We start from the raw sequence: 18,133 nt of genomic DNA on the forward strand, positions 1-18,133 counted from the left end.
CCTTCAGGGAAGGGAGGCAGGGGGACTATTGGCACAGAATATTATTTACATTGTCAGCTGCCATGGTTTTCCTCCTTACTCTTCCATCACAAGGGAGGGTTCAGTCTGGAGGGGGAGAGTTTCCTCTCCTCTCAGAAATAACAGCACTAATTAAAAAAAATAATCACAACAGGTTTGTATTTCTCTGGTTCTTTCACATCAGAAATGCGCTAGTTCTTGACAAAATTACACAATCTCTCACTGATGGCTTGTGCCTAGTGCCAAGTGCCACTGCTCTCCTCCTCAATCATACCTTCTGGTTAATCAGAGCCTTTTTGGGTACATCTGCCCCCTCTCCCCTAGCTTTCAGTAATATGCAACCAAAGAAATATCACTACCATCTTCCCATCAAACAACTTTCCTACTGAATCCCAAAGTCGGAATTTCAGGTACTGTGCACCAGGCCTGTGGGTGAGATTTTTCAACATGGCTGGCCCTTTTATTTTTTAGCTCTCCTTGATCACACCACAATATTGGGCAGCAACAAGGTTCCAGCAACAGTTTCAATGGCCTACGATATATCATTGGGCACAAGTTAGGGAGATGTCTGTCAGGAGAACGAGGTCCTTACCACCTAGAAAATTGACATTAGGAGGCTTTTTGTAGAATTCAGGAAACATGTACTACCCTTATCCAGTCAGTATTTTTTTTTAAATTTTAGTCTATATTCTAAAGGGTAAATCTAAATTCTAATGGCCAAGTCTGTGGTAGTCCTTTGAATGTAGTTCTCTATTAAGCAATAGTCAGTGAATAAATGATAATGATTCAAATTACCTAGTGTTTCTGTAGGTATTACTTAAGGGGTCTGTCTTTGCAGGCGTAGAAGTTCCTTGCTATAGAATGGGGGTTTGTCACTGTTTTTGTGTGTAGCCTGGCCCTCGGGCTATCATAAAACTACAGAAAGATCTCCTCTTAAAATCAAATTTAAAAGAAAAACAAATTCATAATTAAAGGAAATGCTATATTTTAGTTCAAGGTCAGTGGAAATAAAAGACAGAATTTTTTTCTATTCGATTTCATGGATCCCCTAAGATCTTAACTCCATGTTAAGAACTCCTGCTGTAGAGACTCCATGTTGCCAGTATGAAGCATCAAAGATGCCCCATCATAGCACCAGACTGGATAACTACTGTGCCAAGTAAATTCACAAAACAAGAAAGCAACACTAACTCTACTTTAAGTGCGAATCTCAGGGCCTGAAAATATCTGAAGCATTTTTTGGTGTGTGTGGGGGGAGGCAATTGGGGTCAGGTGACTTGCCCAGGGTCACACAGCTAGTGTCTGAAGCCAGATTTGAACTCAGGTTTTCCTGACTCCTGGGCCAGTGCTCCATCCACTGCCCCACCTGGCTGACTCCAAATACTCAGAAGTATTAGGAATTCCACCTAACATCATTTGGCACTTACTTTCCAAAGTGTTTCCCATCTATTGCTACATTCTCCTGCCAGTATCCTTGCAAGATAGGTAGGGCCATAGTAGCATTGGCTCGATTTTATAGATAGGGAAACAGAGGCACTAGACAGCTCAATTTCCATAACCAGCCTCTAGAGCAGTTTCCTATGCCCTGCCCCCACACTTCACCACACCGTTTTATGTGACAGTCAGCCAGATTGGAGTTCAGGCCATGCCTCTGGAGGATGGAATAAAGCTAAGGAAGCATCTTAAGGGTTGGCAACCCTTCCTCATATGATTAACTGCTCGGCACAATTCTGTGCTGTGCTTTCTCTGGAAATTCTACTCCATTGACTTTCTGGATGCTGAGTTACTATTGACATACAGACATTAGTAAAATATTGGTTCTGCTGAACCCTTCCCAACTTTCAGCAACTGCAAGAGCCAGTTGGGTAGGTTGGTTTCTTTGGCTAAGTTGAAGTCTATGTTGTGCCTCCCAGAAAGGGCCCTAGCTTGGGGCCAGCCACCATCTTGGTTGTATCCCTGGTGCCCATGACAGAGTGGCAGCACCATTCTCATGTGGGATGATGGCAGGGCAGGGTTTTGGATGCAAATAGAAGAGGAGAGGCAAGTGGCTTAGTAAGCAATGAACTTGTCCACATATGGTTTGTGACACGGTTTCGAAAGGTAGTTTCAAAGAAAGGAACATTGAAGATACTGAGTTTATCTAGGCTACACAAAATCATGTTGAAAGGATTTGAGGTCACTCTCCAGAGAACACCACCACACCCCCTACACACACACACACACACACACCACAGAGACACAAACTTTAACAAAGATGTATACACTAATGGCCAAAGGGACAGAGGGGAGTTAGTTATGTGGTGAGATACAGGAAGAAAACTAAATCTCTCTCCTTTCTAGGCAGGATCAGAGGTTTGGTGAGTTGGAAGGGACCTTAGCAGCCACCTTGTCCAAGCCATACCCAAAAGCTATCTCCACTATGACATACGTGACAAGACTCCAAAGAGGGAAAACCAACCACATCAGCCCTTTCTATACATAAAGTTTTTCCTAGTGATATTAGCCTAAATTGCTCTCTTTGTAACCCCATCCCTCCAATCACTCCTAGCTCTTCTCTCGTTGGCCTAGAAGAACAAGTCAAAGCCCTCTTCCTCAGGATAGCCTTTTAAAGACAATTTAAAGAACTCTCATTGCAGATCTACTTCAACCCCCTCATTTTACAGAGGAGGAAACTGAGTTCCAGAGAGGGAAAAGGGGGTGTAACCATGTTCACAGTAACATCTGGGGTTCAAATGCAGGTCTTCCGACTCTAACTCTAGTACTTTACCACGCTAAACCAAGGCCTCCGTAGATCACAGCCAATCGCTAAAATTAGGGTTTAGCAATGAATTGCTTAGCATGTTATTGACCTCAACATTGTCAATTACCTCATGTCAAATGTTCACACTCCTGATGGACCTTTTATTTCAGTCTCATTAAATGAACCCACGCCATTTCTTTCACCTTTTGTCCTCCTGTCTCATTACCAATAAATTGGTCTTTACTCACTAAGATCCTCAAATAAAAGAGAAGAGTTGTTAGAACTGATGATTGCAAAGGAAGGAAGAGGGACTGAGGATCCATTTAAAAATCCTTAACTTGAGAGCATTCTGTTCTGCTTTTTCTCCAGTCACCAAGAGTCAGGACACGTGTAAGGGTCAGTCTTGCAGTGCTTTCTTTTTTGGGGGTGATTTGGCAAAATTAGAGAGCACAGTGGAAAGAAAGCAATTTTAATTTCCTGTATCACCCATGAAATGAAGCCAGAATCCAGATGTCTAGAAATGAGGATGTGGCCAGCAAGAGCTTCTGGCATCCTCTCAAGTTGCTAACGCCCACAATTCCAAGAAATTCCTTCCATGTAATAAGCAACGCAATCAAATCTTTAACAAACTTTTTACCATTTAGGTTGAGACTCGAAACAAAGAACAAATAGCAAACAGGTTCAATCTCAACTTTATTACGGCTACCTCCTATTTCATCAGGAAACCCTGGAGTGTCTGAATTGTTAGTTCCTCTTCTGAAGAAGTATATAAAAGGGAGACTTAAGACTCTATTATTTTTTACTGTCGATGGTTTTTGAGTCGATTTCTTGTTGCCATGTGGTTGGCTAGAGAGCCCCCTCATCCACACCAGCTCAGGGGAGGTCCGCACCATATGTTACCATATGGGGTGGTACAAATCCATGTGGTGCAATGCCAAGTGAACATTTTTGTGTAAACCCTTCTTAGCTCGATAAAGCCTTTGTTTAATAATGCCTGGAACTGGGATGCAGTTGAAAAATGTCCCCTTCACACAGGGCCCATGAAATTGATCTGGCTGGGAACATGCCACTGTAGAAGACTGGGGGAAAGGCTGTGGCAGCTGAAGACAGCTTAGCATCACTGGTGCAGGTTGCACCCCCATGTGAGCTTCCATCCTAGGATATCACCCCACAACTGAGCCCTGCTCTCACCTCTCACACTTAGAAGCCTTTATGTACTTGGTCCTCTTGATGAATTTTTCTGCTCTGACCTCATTCCCTGGAGGCATGGGAATATCGCATCTTCAAGATGCCAGGCCTGGGAGGGAAGGGGGTAGGGGAGACCAACTGCCTCTTGCCCACATTTCCAGGCCAAGCGCCAGTAGTAGTACACAGTGGCACTTTCCCACTGGCACTCCATTTATTTCACATTTCTAAGGGATCCCGATTATCCACCAAGTTGCTCCAAACTGAAGAGTTGGGGCTCCTTCCTGTGTTTGAAACACTAGTTCTTAAAAGAATCAAGGTTCCCTTGAACATGTCCTTTCGGAATTTCTCCCCACATGACCCTTCTGCCATACTTCCTCTTATACGACAGGGGTCCAAGGTAAGGAGAGACAAAACAGCTTCCTTCTTCCATTGCTGGCCTGGGCACTTAGCACTTTCAGAAAATTGCAAAAACTGGGCATTTCCAATCCCAAGCATTCAAAAATGAGACTTGTGGGCAGGTAAGTCCCTGTTCACCAACAATAATTCACTTTCGAAAACTGCCTTTCATAGTACAGAAATCATTGTGGGGCACAATTTTGAAGGGCAATAGCAACATATCATAATGAACTCTTCAGCAAGAACTTGGAGAAAACCTTTTTCTTTTCTTTTAATGAGTTCATAGGGCTTTGCTTCAAAGTTCTTCAGTGTCTCAAAGTGTACTAATTTGCCATTACTTTCTCATGCTCATGTTGTAACCAAATTGAGGATTCATTGGAGATTTTAATCCTGTTCTCGGCTCTTCCTGCCAAGAGTTGTTCAGATACAGCTGTTTGGTGCCAAAACAATTGAACTGCTTTGCTGTTGGATCAACGCCTTGAGATGATCTCACCACAGCATTATCCATGGAAGCCATGAGATGGTGGCCTCTTTCCCACCGTGCAGCTGGGTCCCAGCTGCTGACGGTAGAATGAAGCCGGGGGAAGTTGAGGCCAGGCAGAAAAGGGGTGTGTCACTGTGATTAGTCCAAACAAATGGTTTTTTTCCAAGTATTCACTCTTTGATGGAATTTGCCCCTCTTCTCTACCCTCTATACTCCCTGCCCAACATACCATCGCTTCAGATAAGTGGGAGTTAACTATCGTCCCTATTTAAAATCTGCGAAAATGTGCAAACACAGATGAACAAGGAGGTCTTCTTTTAAAAGAATAACTGATGGCCTCTCATCCCTTTCAGGGCTGGCTGTCTACCAGATATATTCTTCACTAGAAAGCCAAAACTCTGCAGAAGTAATCAATTGCATTCCAGCACGAGCCCCCTCTCTCATACAGAACACGTTTAGTGCTTTTACACTAAACAGATGAGCCTTAGGTCATTAATCTGTGGGTCACAGAATTCCCTAGTTGGGGCCATGTGGCCGCTGGCCTGGGCTGTCAGAGCTCCCTGCATCTGTTTGGCTTAACAGCTAAATACAGGCCACATTTTCCTTTAGGCCAAGAAAAGAGGCTCTGTGAATGTGCTGAACTAGCAAGTTGACAGGAAGCTTTAGCCACAATCAGAGCAAATTCCAGCTCCTCGGGGTTGTAAGTGTGTCATGATGGATACACTGTATAGGCCACAACTACATCTGGATGATAAGCGGGAAAAGTCCTCCCAAGCTGAGAGGCCCACGCTTGGGCACTGCCTCCGAAGAGGTTGACGCCAGGAAGCAAGGTGCCACTTGACCCAAGAGATTCAGAGGCAGGAAAACACCAGAAAACAAGCAGGGAATGGTGGAAAGCAGTTATGACCCATGACAACTCAGAGAAATATGGGAAGATCACTCTGAACTGATACACAGCAAAGAAAGAAAGGCCACGATGACAATAAAAACGCAAAGGAAACCAAACCCCAAAAGAGCTCAACTCAGATCAAGGCAGTGACCAAGGTGGCTTCCAGAGGACCAATGGTGAAACATGTCTCTGTTCTCATTCGACAGATGGCAGGAGACATGTCCACATGCTTTTGAGACACGGGTGCTGATCTGTCTATTTGGTTTGCTTAATTCGACTTCTCTGTTGCAAGGGAGGGTACTGTGAGGGGTTGTACTCCAAAATGACAACAATGAAAAAACAAAAAACAGAAGCCATGACGTTCTCATTGTGCAAAAAAGCTTGGGAAGCACACAATGGCCCCAGCACAGATAACGCTCTGGGCTGCCTCAACTGTCAAAGATTTCGGGGAGACATGAGAAACAAGAGCAAACTGGTACTCGAGGGAAGCCTCACTACTCAGCTTTTCGATAACACCAAGTGACAGACAGAAACCCCAACTTGTCATCTTCACAAACATCAGTGGGAGCAGAGCCTCTAGTCAAAGGAAAAATGTCGCCAAGGGCTTCACTTTCCCTGTGTCCCACAGGGTCTGTCTGGCACCAGATGGTTAGTTCAGCACACAGTCAACTGCCTTTAATGTGGACTGACCAAATCAAAGAAACAGGAAATGTTACTGAAACCGGCTGCTATTTTACCTAGGCAAGAGCCTTCTGGGCTGCTCCTTGAAAACATCAGATTGACATTTTAAAAGAGAGACTATGATACCTTGTGACTCTCTGACATTTCCAAAATAATTATATGTAATAAAAGAACTTCCGAAGGCTAGAATTTGAAGTGCAAAATCCTGAGTAACAGCTCTAAGGAGGGTTTGGTAGCCTTTTATGAGGAGCTACAGCAGTGGATCTTCCCTTTTCCTTTTGGTGTGCTGGGGAGATGGAATGGCATCCAGGGTCTGCCCATCATTGAGCAGAGGAAGCGTGAGTGTGTGTGTGCTTGTTGGGGGAAAGGGGGGAATACGTGTTTGGAAATGAAGTGAACTCCAGTCATATAGGACAACTTACAAGAAGGAAAGTGGGGACATGGAGGCCATTGTCTTCCTGCCCAAAATGGGAGGAATCAGTCTGTGTACTAAGGAAAGGCAGAGTGTATGCCATCTTTGGTACATGTGCATAATCCTAGGAGGGATCTTTTGGAGTGTCTTCTATACTATGGGGCTCAGTCCTGAGTTGTTTGAAGGGGAGCAGAAGGGAGAGCTGCATGTGGATAAAATGAAGGGAATGAAGTGATTGAGGGCTCTGTAACCCTACTACTCAGCACCCGATCCCCAGAGGATTCTAAAGGACTATTGATTTTTACCATAGCACCTTTGGGTGCCACCCTCATGGAGCCCAGGGGAGCTTGGGAGGTATATGGGATTGCGGGGGGGGGGGGGTTTCCAACTTGGATCATTAGGAACTTTAAGGGACCCATAGTTTCCCTGGGGAGTCTATAACAGGCCCAGTCCAACCTGAACACCACTGGAGTTTTGGAAAAGCCAGCGGACACAAGCGAGGGGACCAAGTGACCTAGTCCTTGTGACTTGTATCACGTACCTTCACTTTTAGAGATAGCAGCTGAGTCCTATGTGGTTAGTCAGTTCTTATAATTGATCTTAGAGCTGTGACCCCAATCACAGAATCTCTAGCACCTCCAAGTACATGTCATCCAACCAGACTAGTCCATGCCTGACCAAGGACTCAAGGAGTGGATCACTAATAAGGTGGAAGCCACCACTTCTTGGGCCCAGCTCTGACGGTTAAGGGGTTTTTGCAAACACATCAAGCCAAAAACTGCCTGTCAGTGATTTCTACCCATTGCTGGGAAAGTCCCATTCCTTTTCCACATGACAAGACCTTCAAACACCTGAAGATGCCTATCACATCTCCACTAAGGCTTTTCTTTTCCCTATATCCTTTAATGAATCAATTCGCACATAGCATTTGTTTCAGGATCATGTAAGAAAGCATTCTTTGCTACTGTTTACAAATCTACCCGATTAACAGTGAATATTTTTGCAGGCAAAGAGAAAGCAGTATAACATTTCTGCTCTTGATATAAGGAGCATGAGCAATGAGTAAGCAAGCTACAGAAGCGGGCCTCCCTGCGTACAGTGAGAGGTCAAACCAAGCAGTATTCTGGGAGGATTCAGGAATTTCACACAAAGAAAGGCTGGCGAGTTTCCCCTCCCCCACCTACACCCTATGTACAGGGACAGCAAAAATCTGGAATCCCACTAAATAGTTTAACAGGCACAAGACCACCTGCTGTGAGAATGAAACCACGCTCCCCCCCCTCCAATCTGGGGAGAATCCCATGGAACTTTTCGGTTTTCCTGTCTGTCAGTAAACCAAGTAAAGCCCGAGTTTGTAGGTCTAGACCTCCAAAAGGGCCAGAAGACAGTGGAGGAGGCCAGGTGGGCCAAGAGGTTCCTTGCAGAGGTTTTAGTGATGGTTAAGCTGGCTAATCATTAGTTACCAAAGTTAAAAAAATAAAGATCTTATTTAAAAAAAAAAGAAGGAAAGGAGAAGAGAGGGAAGGTGAGAGAAGGGGACAGAAGAGAAGGGGAGAGAAAGGGAGGGGAGAGAGAAGAGGAGGGGAGGGATAGGAAAGGAAGGAGAGGGAGAGAAGGGGAGGGGAGGAGGGAGAAGGGGAGGGGAGGGAAGGGAGAAAAGGGGAGGGGAGGGAGAGAAGGGGAGGTAGAGAAGGGGACAGGAGGGAGAAGAGGAGGGGAGGGGTAAAGGCAAGGAGGGAGAAGGGGAGGGGAGGGCAAGGGAGAGAGGGGCAGGGGGGAAGGGAAGGAAAGAGAAGGGGAGGAAAGGGGAGGGAAGGGATAGGAAGGGAAAGAGGGGGACGGGAGTACAAGAGAAAGGAAAAGCACTCCCCTATGGCAATTTTCTTTTACTCCTTTGTGAAATCTTTGCATTGTAACTTCCCAAAAGCCTCAGGAGCATGCTCTCCTAAAGAGAAGATTCTGTAGTGCAATAGGTGAGCTGAGAGGGAAGTCCCAAACAACACATGATTATCAGCCTCCTTCCCAAATGGGAAATGCACTGGGTACTCAGGTTTTCTAAACAACAGCAATGGTGTCACATCCCCAGCGCAGTTCCAGGACTTCAGTTGAAAAGTATGGAATCGGGATCTTGGTTGGCCATCTGGGCTATGTGCTTCAATACATCCTTTTTGGTAATAATTCCCAGGAGCCGCCTACAATGTAAATAAAAAAGTCAGGATAAAATACCATCCCCACCCCTGCTCCACCAGCAGTCAGTCCTTCCTTGTCCCCTGGTTCTGGGGTATAGCACTCACTGGCCTAGGTTATTAGCGGAAGGCTTTAAGAAGGCTACTATGGGCTAGAATCCCTTTTTTAAAGGCCCAAACATGCCCTTCGGCATTGGAGAGGAAGGAAAAAACCACCTGGCACAACTAGCTCACAGGACAGTAATGCCCATCGCTCCCACTCCCAATTCTTAGGTTTATTTTTTCTTGAGGCAATCAGGGTCAAGTGACTTGCCCAGGGTCACACAGTTAGTAAGTGTCAAGTATCTGAAGCTGGATTTGAACTCTGGCCCTCCTGACTCCAGGGCTGGTGCCCTATGCACTGCACCACCTAGCTGCCCCAGCCACTCCCAATTCTTAAAGACAATGACTTGCACTCCTGAAGATAATTTAGGGAGCAAACGCTTTCTATTTATCTCTCTCTGTGCATTCATTCCTCACAGTCTTGGGCAGGACCACTGAACAACAGGAAGGTGACTCTCGGTGGCAGGGGAGCATTTCTACAGTAAGGATACCAAGCTCCCACTACCACCATTTTGTTGGGCTACGTGAAGCCTGTCTCTTCAGCCGATGAATGTCAATCCACTTCTGGGATTCCTCTCATCCCTTGACATGCTTGCCCGGATACACCACTCCCTTCTACCAGACTCCAATCTCTGACCTCACACAGACGTTCTTACCCATTGTGTGTGACCAGACACTGGCGAAGTCCCAGTTTTCGGAATATGTCCACCACAATCTCCATGGGCGTTTGGTCTGTCACTGTGAATGGGCTGAGGTCCAGGATGTTGCGAAGTTTGAGCGACGGGGGAGCATGAGGAGGCAGTGGAGGGGAATGATCCGTGAAATGAATGATGGAGGTGCTCACAATGCCATCCTGCTTCTTCCGAGCATTTTCTATTTGAAACACAAATGTCATCAATGTGGCCTCACACAAGGAGCTTCTCTCCAACACTTCCATCATTTCTTTGGGAGTAGAGATTTCAAGCTGCCCCAGGTCACATAGGTACAAAGAAGGAGAACCAGGATTTGAACCAATGTTCTTTGGACTCCAAATCCTGGCCTCCTTCCCTTGGACTGGGCTGCAGAGATCCTAAGCTTGCAGAGCCATTAACTCAGACTGAAAATGGGGTCACTCAACACTTATTTGGCACATATTGTATCCTGGTTAAGACATGGCCCCTGCTCCCAGCAGGAGAAAGGGAAGCGATGTACAGAGATAACTGTGATGTGAGGGATACAAGGTACAATGTCCAGGTCCCGGTAAAGGCCTTTAACTGTCTCCAGGGCTGCCTGGGCTCACTGGAGGGAGAGAGTCTAGGTGGTTTCACAGAAGAGATGGCATATGGTGCAAAGACCATGTGGGGAAAGGGGCAGGAATCAGCAGAACGAAGTGGGGATGGGGAAGGGCACTTCTGGTGCCAAGACCTGCAGAAATAGTGAGGAAGTATGCCCAGAACACACCATACTTTGTACTAGACCACAGGAAGGGGAAGAGTACAATGGGGGTGGAAAAGGAGGTTGGGGTTAGGCCGAATGTCAGGCTGAGGAGTACTTCAGGAGGTGATGGGAGTTCCTGAGATTTTTTGAGAAGAGAGAAATAGTCAGAACTCACATTTCTATGGGCTTTAATATTTATACAACCACCCCTTGAGGGAGGTGTAGTATGAGGGTAATTATCCCCATTTTATAGATGAGAAAGCTGAGGCTCAGAGAAGGAAAATGACTAGGCCCATGTTCACACAGTGAGGAAGTGTCAGAGCTAGGACTCACCCAGCTCTTCCAAATCTGATTGGTGCTTGGCCACATCATACTTCCTAGTATACTCTGTTACCCCATTACCCCAACCTTTAGCTTCACTTAATTTCTAAATGATAACCTAGGTTCATGGTGTCTTCACTGTGTCCTGGGTTCTAACTTGCAAGGGAAAGGCACATGGCCATTTTAGTCCTTGAGTTACCTGTGGCTAAGTATGCCTCTGCTCTGTACCTCCAGGGTTCGGTAAGCCTCAATTATTCAGAATACACCCCAAACAACCTATCCTCAAACATTTATCATGTCGTGGTCATTGACATTATCACTGAACAAAACATGAACCTACTTATGAGAAAGCACATTTCCAACGAGAACATTCAGCCCTCTCAGCACTTACCAATTGAAATGATGAGGTCTCTCCTGAGGACAAACCCCACCAGCCTCTGGGACTCTCGAGATACAACCACCGGGTAGCCACTGTAGGTGGTCTCACTGATTAGAGTCTCTACATCCTCCACGGTCATACTGTCCTGTGTGAGGACCATGAGCGTTGGGTCACTTCGACGGGGTCTCATCACGTCCATTGCCAGAGTCTTATGGGTGAACTCTTCTTTCGCTTCTAAGAATGGGTATCCATTGAGGCGAATATGGGCATCATAAATGCCCTCCCGCCCGATGGCATCTGCCACCCACTTGCTGGTCATAGCTGCAGCCATTAGGGGCACGATGTACTCCAGGCCACCCGTGAGTTCAAACATGATGACGACTAGGGACACAGTCATACGAGTCACTCCACCTGAAAAGTACAATATTTGTACAAAGACATTAGGGCCTCATTAAGAAAAATCAATTTAGTCAATCGACAAGCATCTATTAAGCACACACGATGAGCCAGGCACTGTGCTAACCAGGGGAACTACGGAGAGAGGCATAAAACAGACCCTGTCCTCAAGGAGTTTACATTCTAATGGGAGAGATGACATGCAAACAACAATCTACATACAAGATACAGACAGTGCAAGTGGGAGGTCATCTCAGAGGGTAAGATGGCAGCTGAGTCTCAAAGGAAGCCAGGGAAGCCAAGGGGTGGAGGTGAGGAGGGAGAGTGCTCCAGGCCGAGGGGACCCAGCCAGTCCAAAAGCATGGTGACAGGATTGCAGAGCGAAGTGGAAGAAGACTGGAAAGGGAGGACGGGGCCAGCCCGGGAAGGGCTTCCATGTCTTTACACACACAGGATTTGATATCTGACCTGGAGGCAAGAGGGAGCCATCGGGGTTTCTTGAATAGGACGGTGACTTGGTAAGAACATTATTTTAGGAAAATCTCTTTGGTGAGTGCCTAGCTATAAGGGCAAGAAGAGCACCAGTGCAATGCCAAATGTGCAAGCCTAGCCCCAGAAAGCCCAAGATAATGAAATGTCATCTACGCTGCAGGCCAGCGGGATGGACCCTGAGAAAAGCACCAAATGTACTCAGGTTAGAACACAGGAGAGGGGAGGGGGGTGGGACTAGATGACCTCTCAGACTCCTTTGAATTCTGAGAATCCAACTGACTCCCTAAAGCAATGTCTACACATCTAAAGCTTTCTTTCTGAAGGCTCTTTAAAACCACAAACTCACAAAGGGCATTGATATCTCTTCAAAATCCCTCACTGTGGCTCACCACCTTAGATTTCAGGACATCAGATTTAGAGCTTAGCAGCAACCTAGCCCTAGCCTCTTGTCGCACAAAAGGGGAAACTGGCCCAGAGAGCAGACCCAACCTGCTCCAGATTCCACCGTAGGCAGCAGACTTGGCCCAAATGTAGTAGCCTGTACACTTGTAACAAGCTCCTGCCTACTGCTCCCTGCAGGTTACATGAAATACCCAGCACTTGGCTCAAACCAACACAGAGACTTTACCCAAGCAGGCTGCCGCACCAACCATCGCATAAAGGCCAGGTGTGATACAATCAGCTCCTTGGCTGCACCAACCACTGAAGATGGGCCAGTCATGGTGATAGTAAGCTAGCTGTTCCACTGCCACACCTAGAAGTCTTCCTGCTATGGCACCAACAGCCATGCTTGGAATGAAGAGACCAGAGGGGACCTGTGAAAGAAGGAATGAGTGATTAATAAGAAAGACTTTCCAAAAACCCCAGACTGTATCCATTCAGAGAGAGAATGAGAATTACTTTATCTGTGTGGTCCCACAAAGGATTTTTGAGCAAAGTACAAAGTTAGTTTGGAAGACGCCTTCCAATCCCACTGGATCTCAGGGGTCTCAGGGCTAGATACCTTGCCTTGAACTGGGAGCCATGTGGGGGCCATGAACTTGGGGCCAAGAACCTGAGCTCTCCAGACCAGAGAGCTAGAGGCCAAAACCACGGATGGCAAAGAGAAGGAAAAACAGGGAACTGTTCTCATATGCAGATATTTTTCTGTGCTCGATTCTTTGTGCTTAGAAACATGAGCTATGATGGCTGTGTGCAGCCCCACTGCTCAAACTCTCAGAGCTGGAAGGGTCCTCAGACGCCATATGGCCCCAGCCAGCCCTGACCAGGTACCCCATCTACACCATCCCTGACAGGTAGGGATGGCCATGACAGAAATGGCCAGAGGTTCCTTCCAGGCCAGACAGTTCGTGGTCAACAGAAAATTACAAACTAAACAATGAAGCCATGTTGTCAAAACCATCCATGGTGGAGATGAATTATGTCATCTCAGACAAGTTCTGGACTGAGCAGAGCTTCTCACTCACATTCTCCCAGGGTGGTGGTGGTGGGGTGGTGCAGGCCGCAGACATAATTCAGCGTCTTGGTAGAAAAGGCCCCTGCTGATGGCTAGGTTTGAGGAGGGGAAGGGTTGTTGAGATGTTTCCTTTTTGTTTCTTTTGGACTGTGAGTCAAAGGAAGTGAAAATAAAAGCACAGCACACTGACTTCTGCTGGCAAAAGTTTCAATCTCTGTCCAGGCACAAACAAACTAGAAGTGTGCCCATTAATTTCTGGGAAAGATATCAGGTCACCTGGGAAGGGTCAACACTGTCACTCCAATGCTGCTTAGCTCCAAAATGTACTTAACAAAAAATACAGAGGATTTCCCCATCCTTCCACCATCGAATGCTGTCTCCTGCCCTTTATGAGAGACACAGAGACTAGGAGAGCACATTACTCGCTTCACCTTTCATAAGAACTCAAGTTGGGGAACATACGGTGGAGAGGAAATTTTCTAGCAAGCTCCAGAACACATGAAAAGGGGTTGTGGGAGGGCAATAGAGAGCCAGGTTTCCCAAGTGCCGTAGCAGCCCCCTAGAGTGTGTAATAGGGCACCTGGCAGAGCTTGTGCAAACAAGGATCCCTCACCTTCATCCCAAAGGTGAAGATGGTGATGAGGATCTTCATGACAAGGGCCAGAGAAAGCTGCCACATGGCTGTGTAGACCCCCGCACCGGCAGCCCTGTCTGGCAGCTTGCCCCCTTTGGTGGTAGTGAAGTTGTTCACATAGTCACAGAGCTGGGAGGAATCCAGGAGGCCACAGTCATTGAAGAGCTCAGAAATCAGCTCACTGGTACTCATGCGTGTATACTCGTTGGGGAAAGCCAGGATGCCCGTGATGGCCGTCACGACAAGGACCTCCAGCACCGGGTACTTGCCCAGCTGGGTATTTTTGCGCTTGCGGCACCAGGCGATGTTGCCACGGATAAAGAAGGCTCCCCAGAGACCCCCAAAGATCCCCAAGAGCACAAATGGCACAAGCTCCAGGAGATGCCATGGAGTGTGAAACTCTACATAAAACAGAACCAGCCGGCTGTTCCCAAAAGGGTTGATGGAACGCAGGGTAAACGCCGCCACCAAAGCAGCAAAGAAAGATCGCCACAGTGTTTTGAGGGGGAAATAATAACTGACCTGCAAGGGAGAAGAGGAGAAAGCCAAATCAGACACACAGGCATCAAGTGTTTTGGTGAAGAACACAATCGGGGGGCGGGGGATGAGGAACTGCCACAGGCCCGAGTCCTTGGGAGGCACATGGGTCCAATGCCCTTCTCCAGCCCCTCCAGAGAGCTCTCCAAGCACGAGGCCACCAGAAAGGTCACATGGAAAGCAGAGGGACTTCAGAGATTTTGCTAGGGACCACTTTTACCTCTTCCAGGCTGAATAACACCCCACCAATGGGAGCTCCAAAGGCTACAGAAACACCTGCCGCTGCCGCTGCCGACAAAACCTGCAAAAGCAAACACTCGGCATCAGCTACATGATTGGTCTACTTCCCTGCTCTGACATCTGATTTCAAAGCTCGCTCTGTTTAATTAAGATTAATACTGTTACTACTCCCACCATCAGATACGTTTCCCATTTCCTGTTGACCAAAATTCAATTCAGTTTAATTTGATCCAGGCAGGAACAGCAAGAAGTGAGGGTTAACCGTGATTTATTACAATCTTAAACATTATAAACGGTTTGACTGTTGACAACCTATTAATCTAAGAGCTTGAAGCACCTAGAGGGTCTCTCTTGCGTAAGGAAGGTAGACACAGAAATTATTCTAGAACCGCCCGACCCAAGGAGCCCCTGGCACACAGAGCTGGTGTCTGACACTTCGGCACTTAAGCTCAGGCAGCCCTCCCTCAGATGGAGCCTGAGGCATTTACATGGGGGATTTCATCAGACGGTCAAAACCATCTGGAGGTGAGACCTCCCCACTATGAAAAAGAAGTGAGCGAGGTGCGTGGTCATCACTGATACCGTCAGTTGTACTCAACAACGTGTCTGTGCTAGCTCAGAGGATGCCACAATATCGGAGTCTTCCTCAGTCCATGATATATTTTATGAACTATTATTACGTATGATGATAAAAACCATACCACATGCTCATTTGACTATTGAGGATAATAGATATTTTATATTATAGTAATGTTAACAACATACAATAGCTCCGAAATGGTGCCTGACATGGGGGCCCACCACACTGTCAGGGTATCCGACCAATCAATCAACAAGCACCTAGTATATGTCATAGGATCATGGCTTTAGAAGGGGACTTCAGACGTCACCAAGGCCACCCCCACCACTTACAAGGCATGGTAAGAAAGCTGTTTATTGGAAACTACAAGCTCAATATGAGTCAACAGGGTGATAAATGTTATCCTCAGTTGCATTCAGAGAAATCTATGCCTAAGGCCAAGGAGGCAACAGTCCTGTTCTCTGCCACATCTAGAGGAGTGTTTGTAGTTAGGTCTGGGTGCCATTTTTTAGGTAGGACTTTGCTAAACTGGAGATAGACCAGAAGAGGGTGACGAAGAGGGGAAAGGGCCTTGAGATCATGCCACATGGTGGGGGGGAGAGTCAATTGGAAAGACTTGGGGTGTTCAGCCTGCAGAAAACTCTCCCACTAACACCAGGGTTCCAGAGATGCTAGTTAAACAGAAATCAAATAATAAATAGGGGATCACAAAGGCTAAGGACGATGCAACAGTTTATTTAGAAAATCTGCCCAAAAAATCGAGCAAAAGAATGTATCGCTTCTCCAAAAGAGTGGGACATAAAATGACTCACAAAATTATCAGTGCTTCTAGATAGAACATAGAGGAGGAAAAATGGATAGAAAACCCATTTAAGATGAGGCGATGGGGTAAGTATCTAGGAACTCATGTTCCGTGCCATACACAGGACTTCGAGAACTACAGTTATAAACAATTTTTATAGAAATAAAGAAAGAACTAAATAATTGGAGAAGTAGTTCGTATTCATGCTTAGGGAGCGCTGACACAGCAAAGCTGACAGTCCTATCCAAACTAATTTTGAGATTAAAAGCGGCAATGGCACGCGCTTCAGACAATTTCAGAAAATTCATATGGAAGAACGTAAGGTAAAGAACAGCAATGAAAAAGATAAGGACGGGGGAGGTACAGCCTCACATAAAACAATGCTCTAAAACAGGATGTCAGAACTATCATGACACTATATAAAAACCAGAAAAGCACATGAGCAGAAGAGATCAACAAAAGCCCCATTTCAAACCAAATGCATAGAATGCTCCAGTGTTCCATGAGCCCAAGGTGCTGGAAAAATAGGACGGTGCTTGGGTGGAGGAGAGGAACAGATCATCATCTTACACCAAGTGCCACAAAAGTTTCAAAGCCATCTATGATCCAAGTACAGTATAATGTGAGGAGACAGCACAATGTTGTTCCAGCAAGAATGCCAAGCTTGATGCTGAGGGGTCCGTTTACAGAACCCCATCCTGAACACTGGAAAATTGGGAAAGGACAGTAATGCTTCAGAGCCTTTCTCACAGGGTAGTTAGGAGGTGCAATGAGACAATGTGTGTACAAGGCCTTAGAAAACCTCCAAACAACCTAGTGATGTCACAGACATTTGATTCTTTTTGAAAAACACCCTGAAAATGAAAAGCGACACAGAGACATCTCTTTCTCTACTGGGTATGGAACCAGGCTTCCACGTCAACTTGAAAGGAAGCCCTCAGCTAGGGGCCCTGGAGCTCTCATTTTGGCCATCTGCTAGAAAACATTTCTTATCTATAACCTGAAGTAAAGGCACAGATGGCAGGCTTAACAAATTTCCAGATACCACAAAACTGGGAGGAAGAGTTAGCAGACCAGATGACAGAATCAGGATCCAAAATGATCTTGACGGACTCAAATAGTGGACTGAGTATACTAAGGTTACATTTATTTCTATTCACTTTAAAGTGTTATAATTAGTTGCAGAAAATCAATTGCATAAATACTAGATGAGGGAGGACTAGACAGCAGTTCACCTGAAAAATATCGGGGGCAGATGAGCTCCAAATGGACACATGACGTCATAAACAAATTAGAGCACCGATGGAAGAAGTCAGCTGTTGGATCTATGAAGAGGGGGAAAGTTCATGACTAAGCAAGTGGTAGAGATAGTCACACAAATATATGGAATAAAGAGAAAATGAGACCGTTTTGATTAAATAAAATTTACACAACTCTGATGCAGTTAAAATTAGAAGAAAAGCAGATAACTGGGAAAATAACCTTTGCAACAAGTTTCTCTAATACAGGTCTCATTTCCAAGACATATAAGGAACTGATTCAAATTTATAAGACTAAGAGCCATTTCCCAGGAGATAAATGGTCAAAGGTTATTATGAACAGGCAGTTCTCAAAGGAAGAAATCCAAGCTACCAATAACCAGATGAAAAAATTCTCCAAATCATTAATAATTAAAGAAATGTAAATTAAAATAACTCCGAGGTTCCACCTTACACCCTTCAGATTGACTAACTGTTAAAGAGGAAAATGATAAATGCTGGAGGGGCTGTGGGAAAACAGCTACT

General features: G+C 45.9%; 1 protein-coding gene across 1 annotated transcript in view; it reads right to left on the reverse strand.

The window, feature by feature from the left end:
• Nucleotides 1-8,605: 8,605 nt before the first annotated feature.
• Nucleotides 8,606-18,133, reverse strand: part of CLCN5 (chloride voltage-gated channel 5) — a 94,884-nt gene continuing 85,356 nt past the window's right edge. Inside the window, exons 9-14 of the mRNA XM_036740194.1 lie at nucleotides 14,948-15,028; nucleotides 14,170-14,712; nucleotides 12,729-12,915; nucleotides 11,225-11,623; nucleotides 9,753-9,969; nucleotides 8,606-9,000 (exon numbers count right to left, since the gene is read on the reverse strand). Of these exons, the coding sequence (XP_036596089.1) occupies nucleotides 8,910-9,000; nucleotides 9,753-9,969; nucleotides 11,225-11,623; nucleotides 12,729-12,915; nucleotides 14,170-14,712; nucleotides 14,948-15,028 (1,518 nt within the window). The 3' untranslated portion in view covers nucleotides 8,606-8,909. The remainder of the gene's footprint in view (nucleotides 9,001-9,752; nucleotides 9,970-11,224; nucleotides 11,624-12,728; nucleotides 12,916-14,169; nucleotides 14,713-14,947; nucleotides 15,029-18,133) is intronic.

This window comes from Trichosurus vulpecula, chromosome X (genome assembly GCF_011100635.1).
Source record: "Trichosurus vulpecula isolate mTriVul1 chromosome X, mTriVul1.pri, whole genome shotgun sequence".
NCBI lineage: Eukaryota > Metazoa > Chordata > Mammalia > Diprotodontia > Phalangeridae > Trichosurus > Trichosurus vulpecula.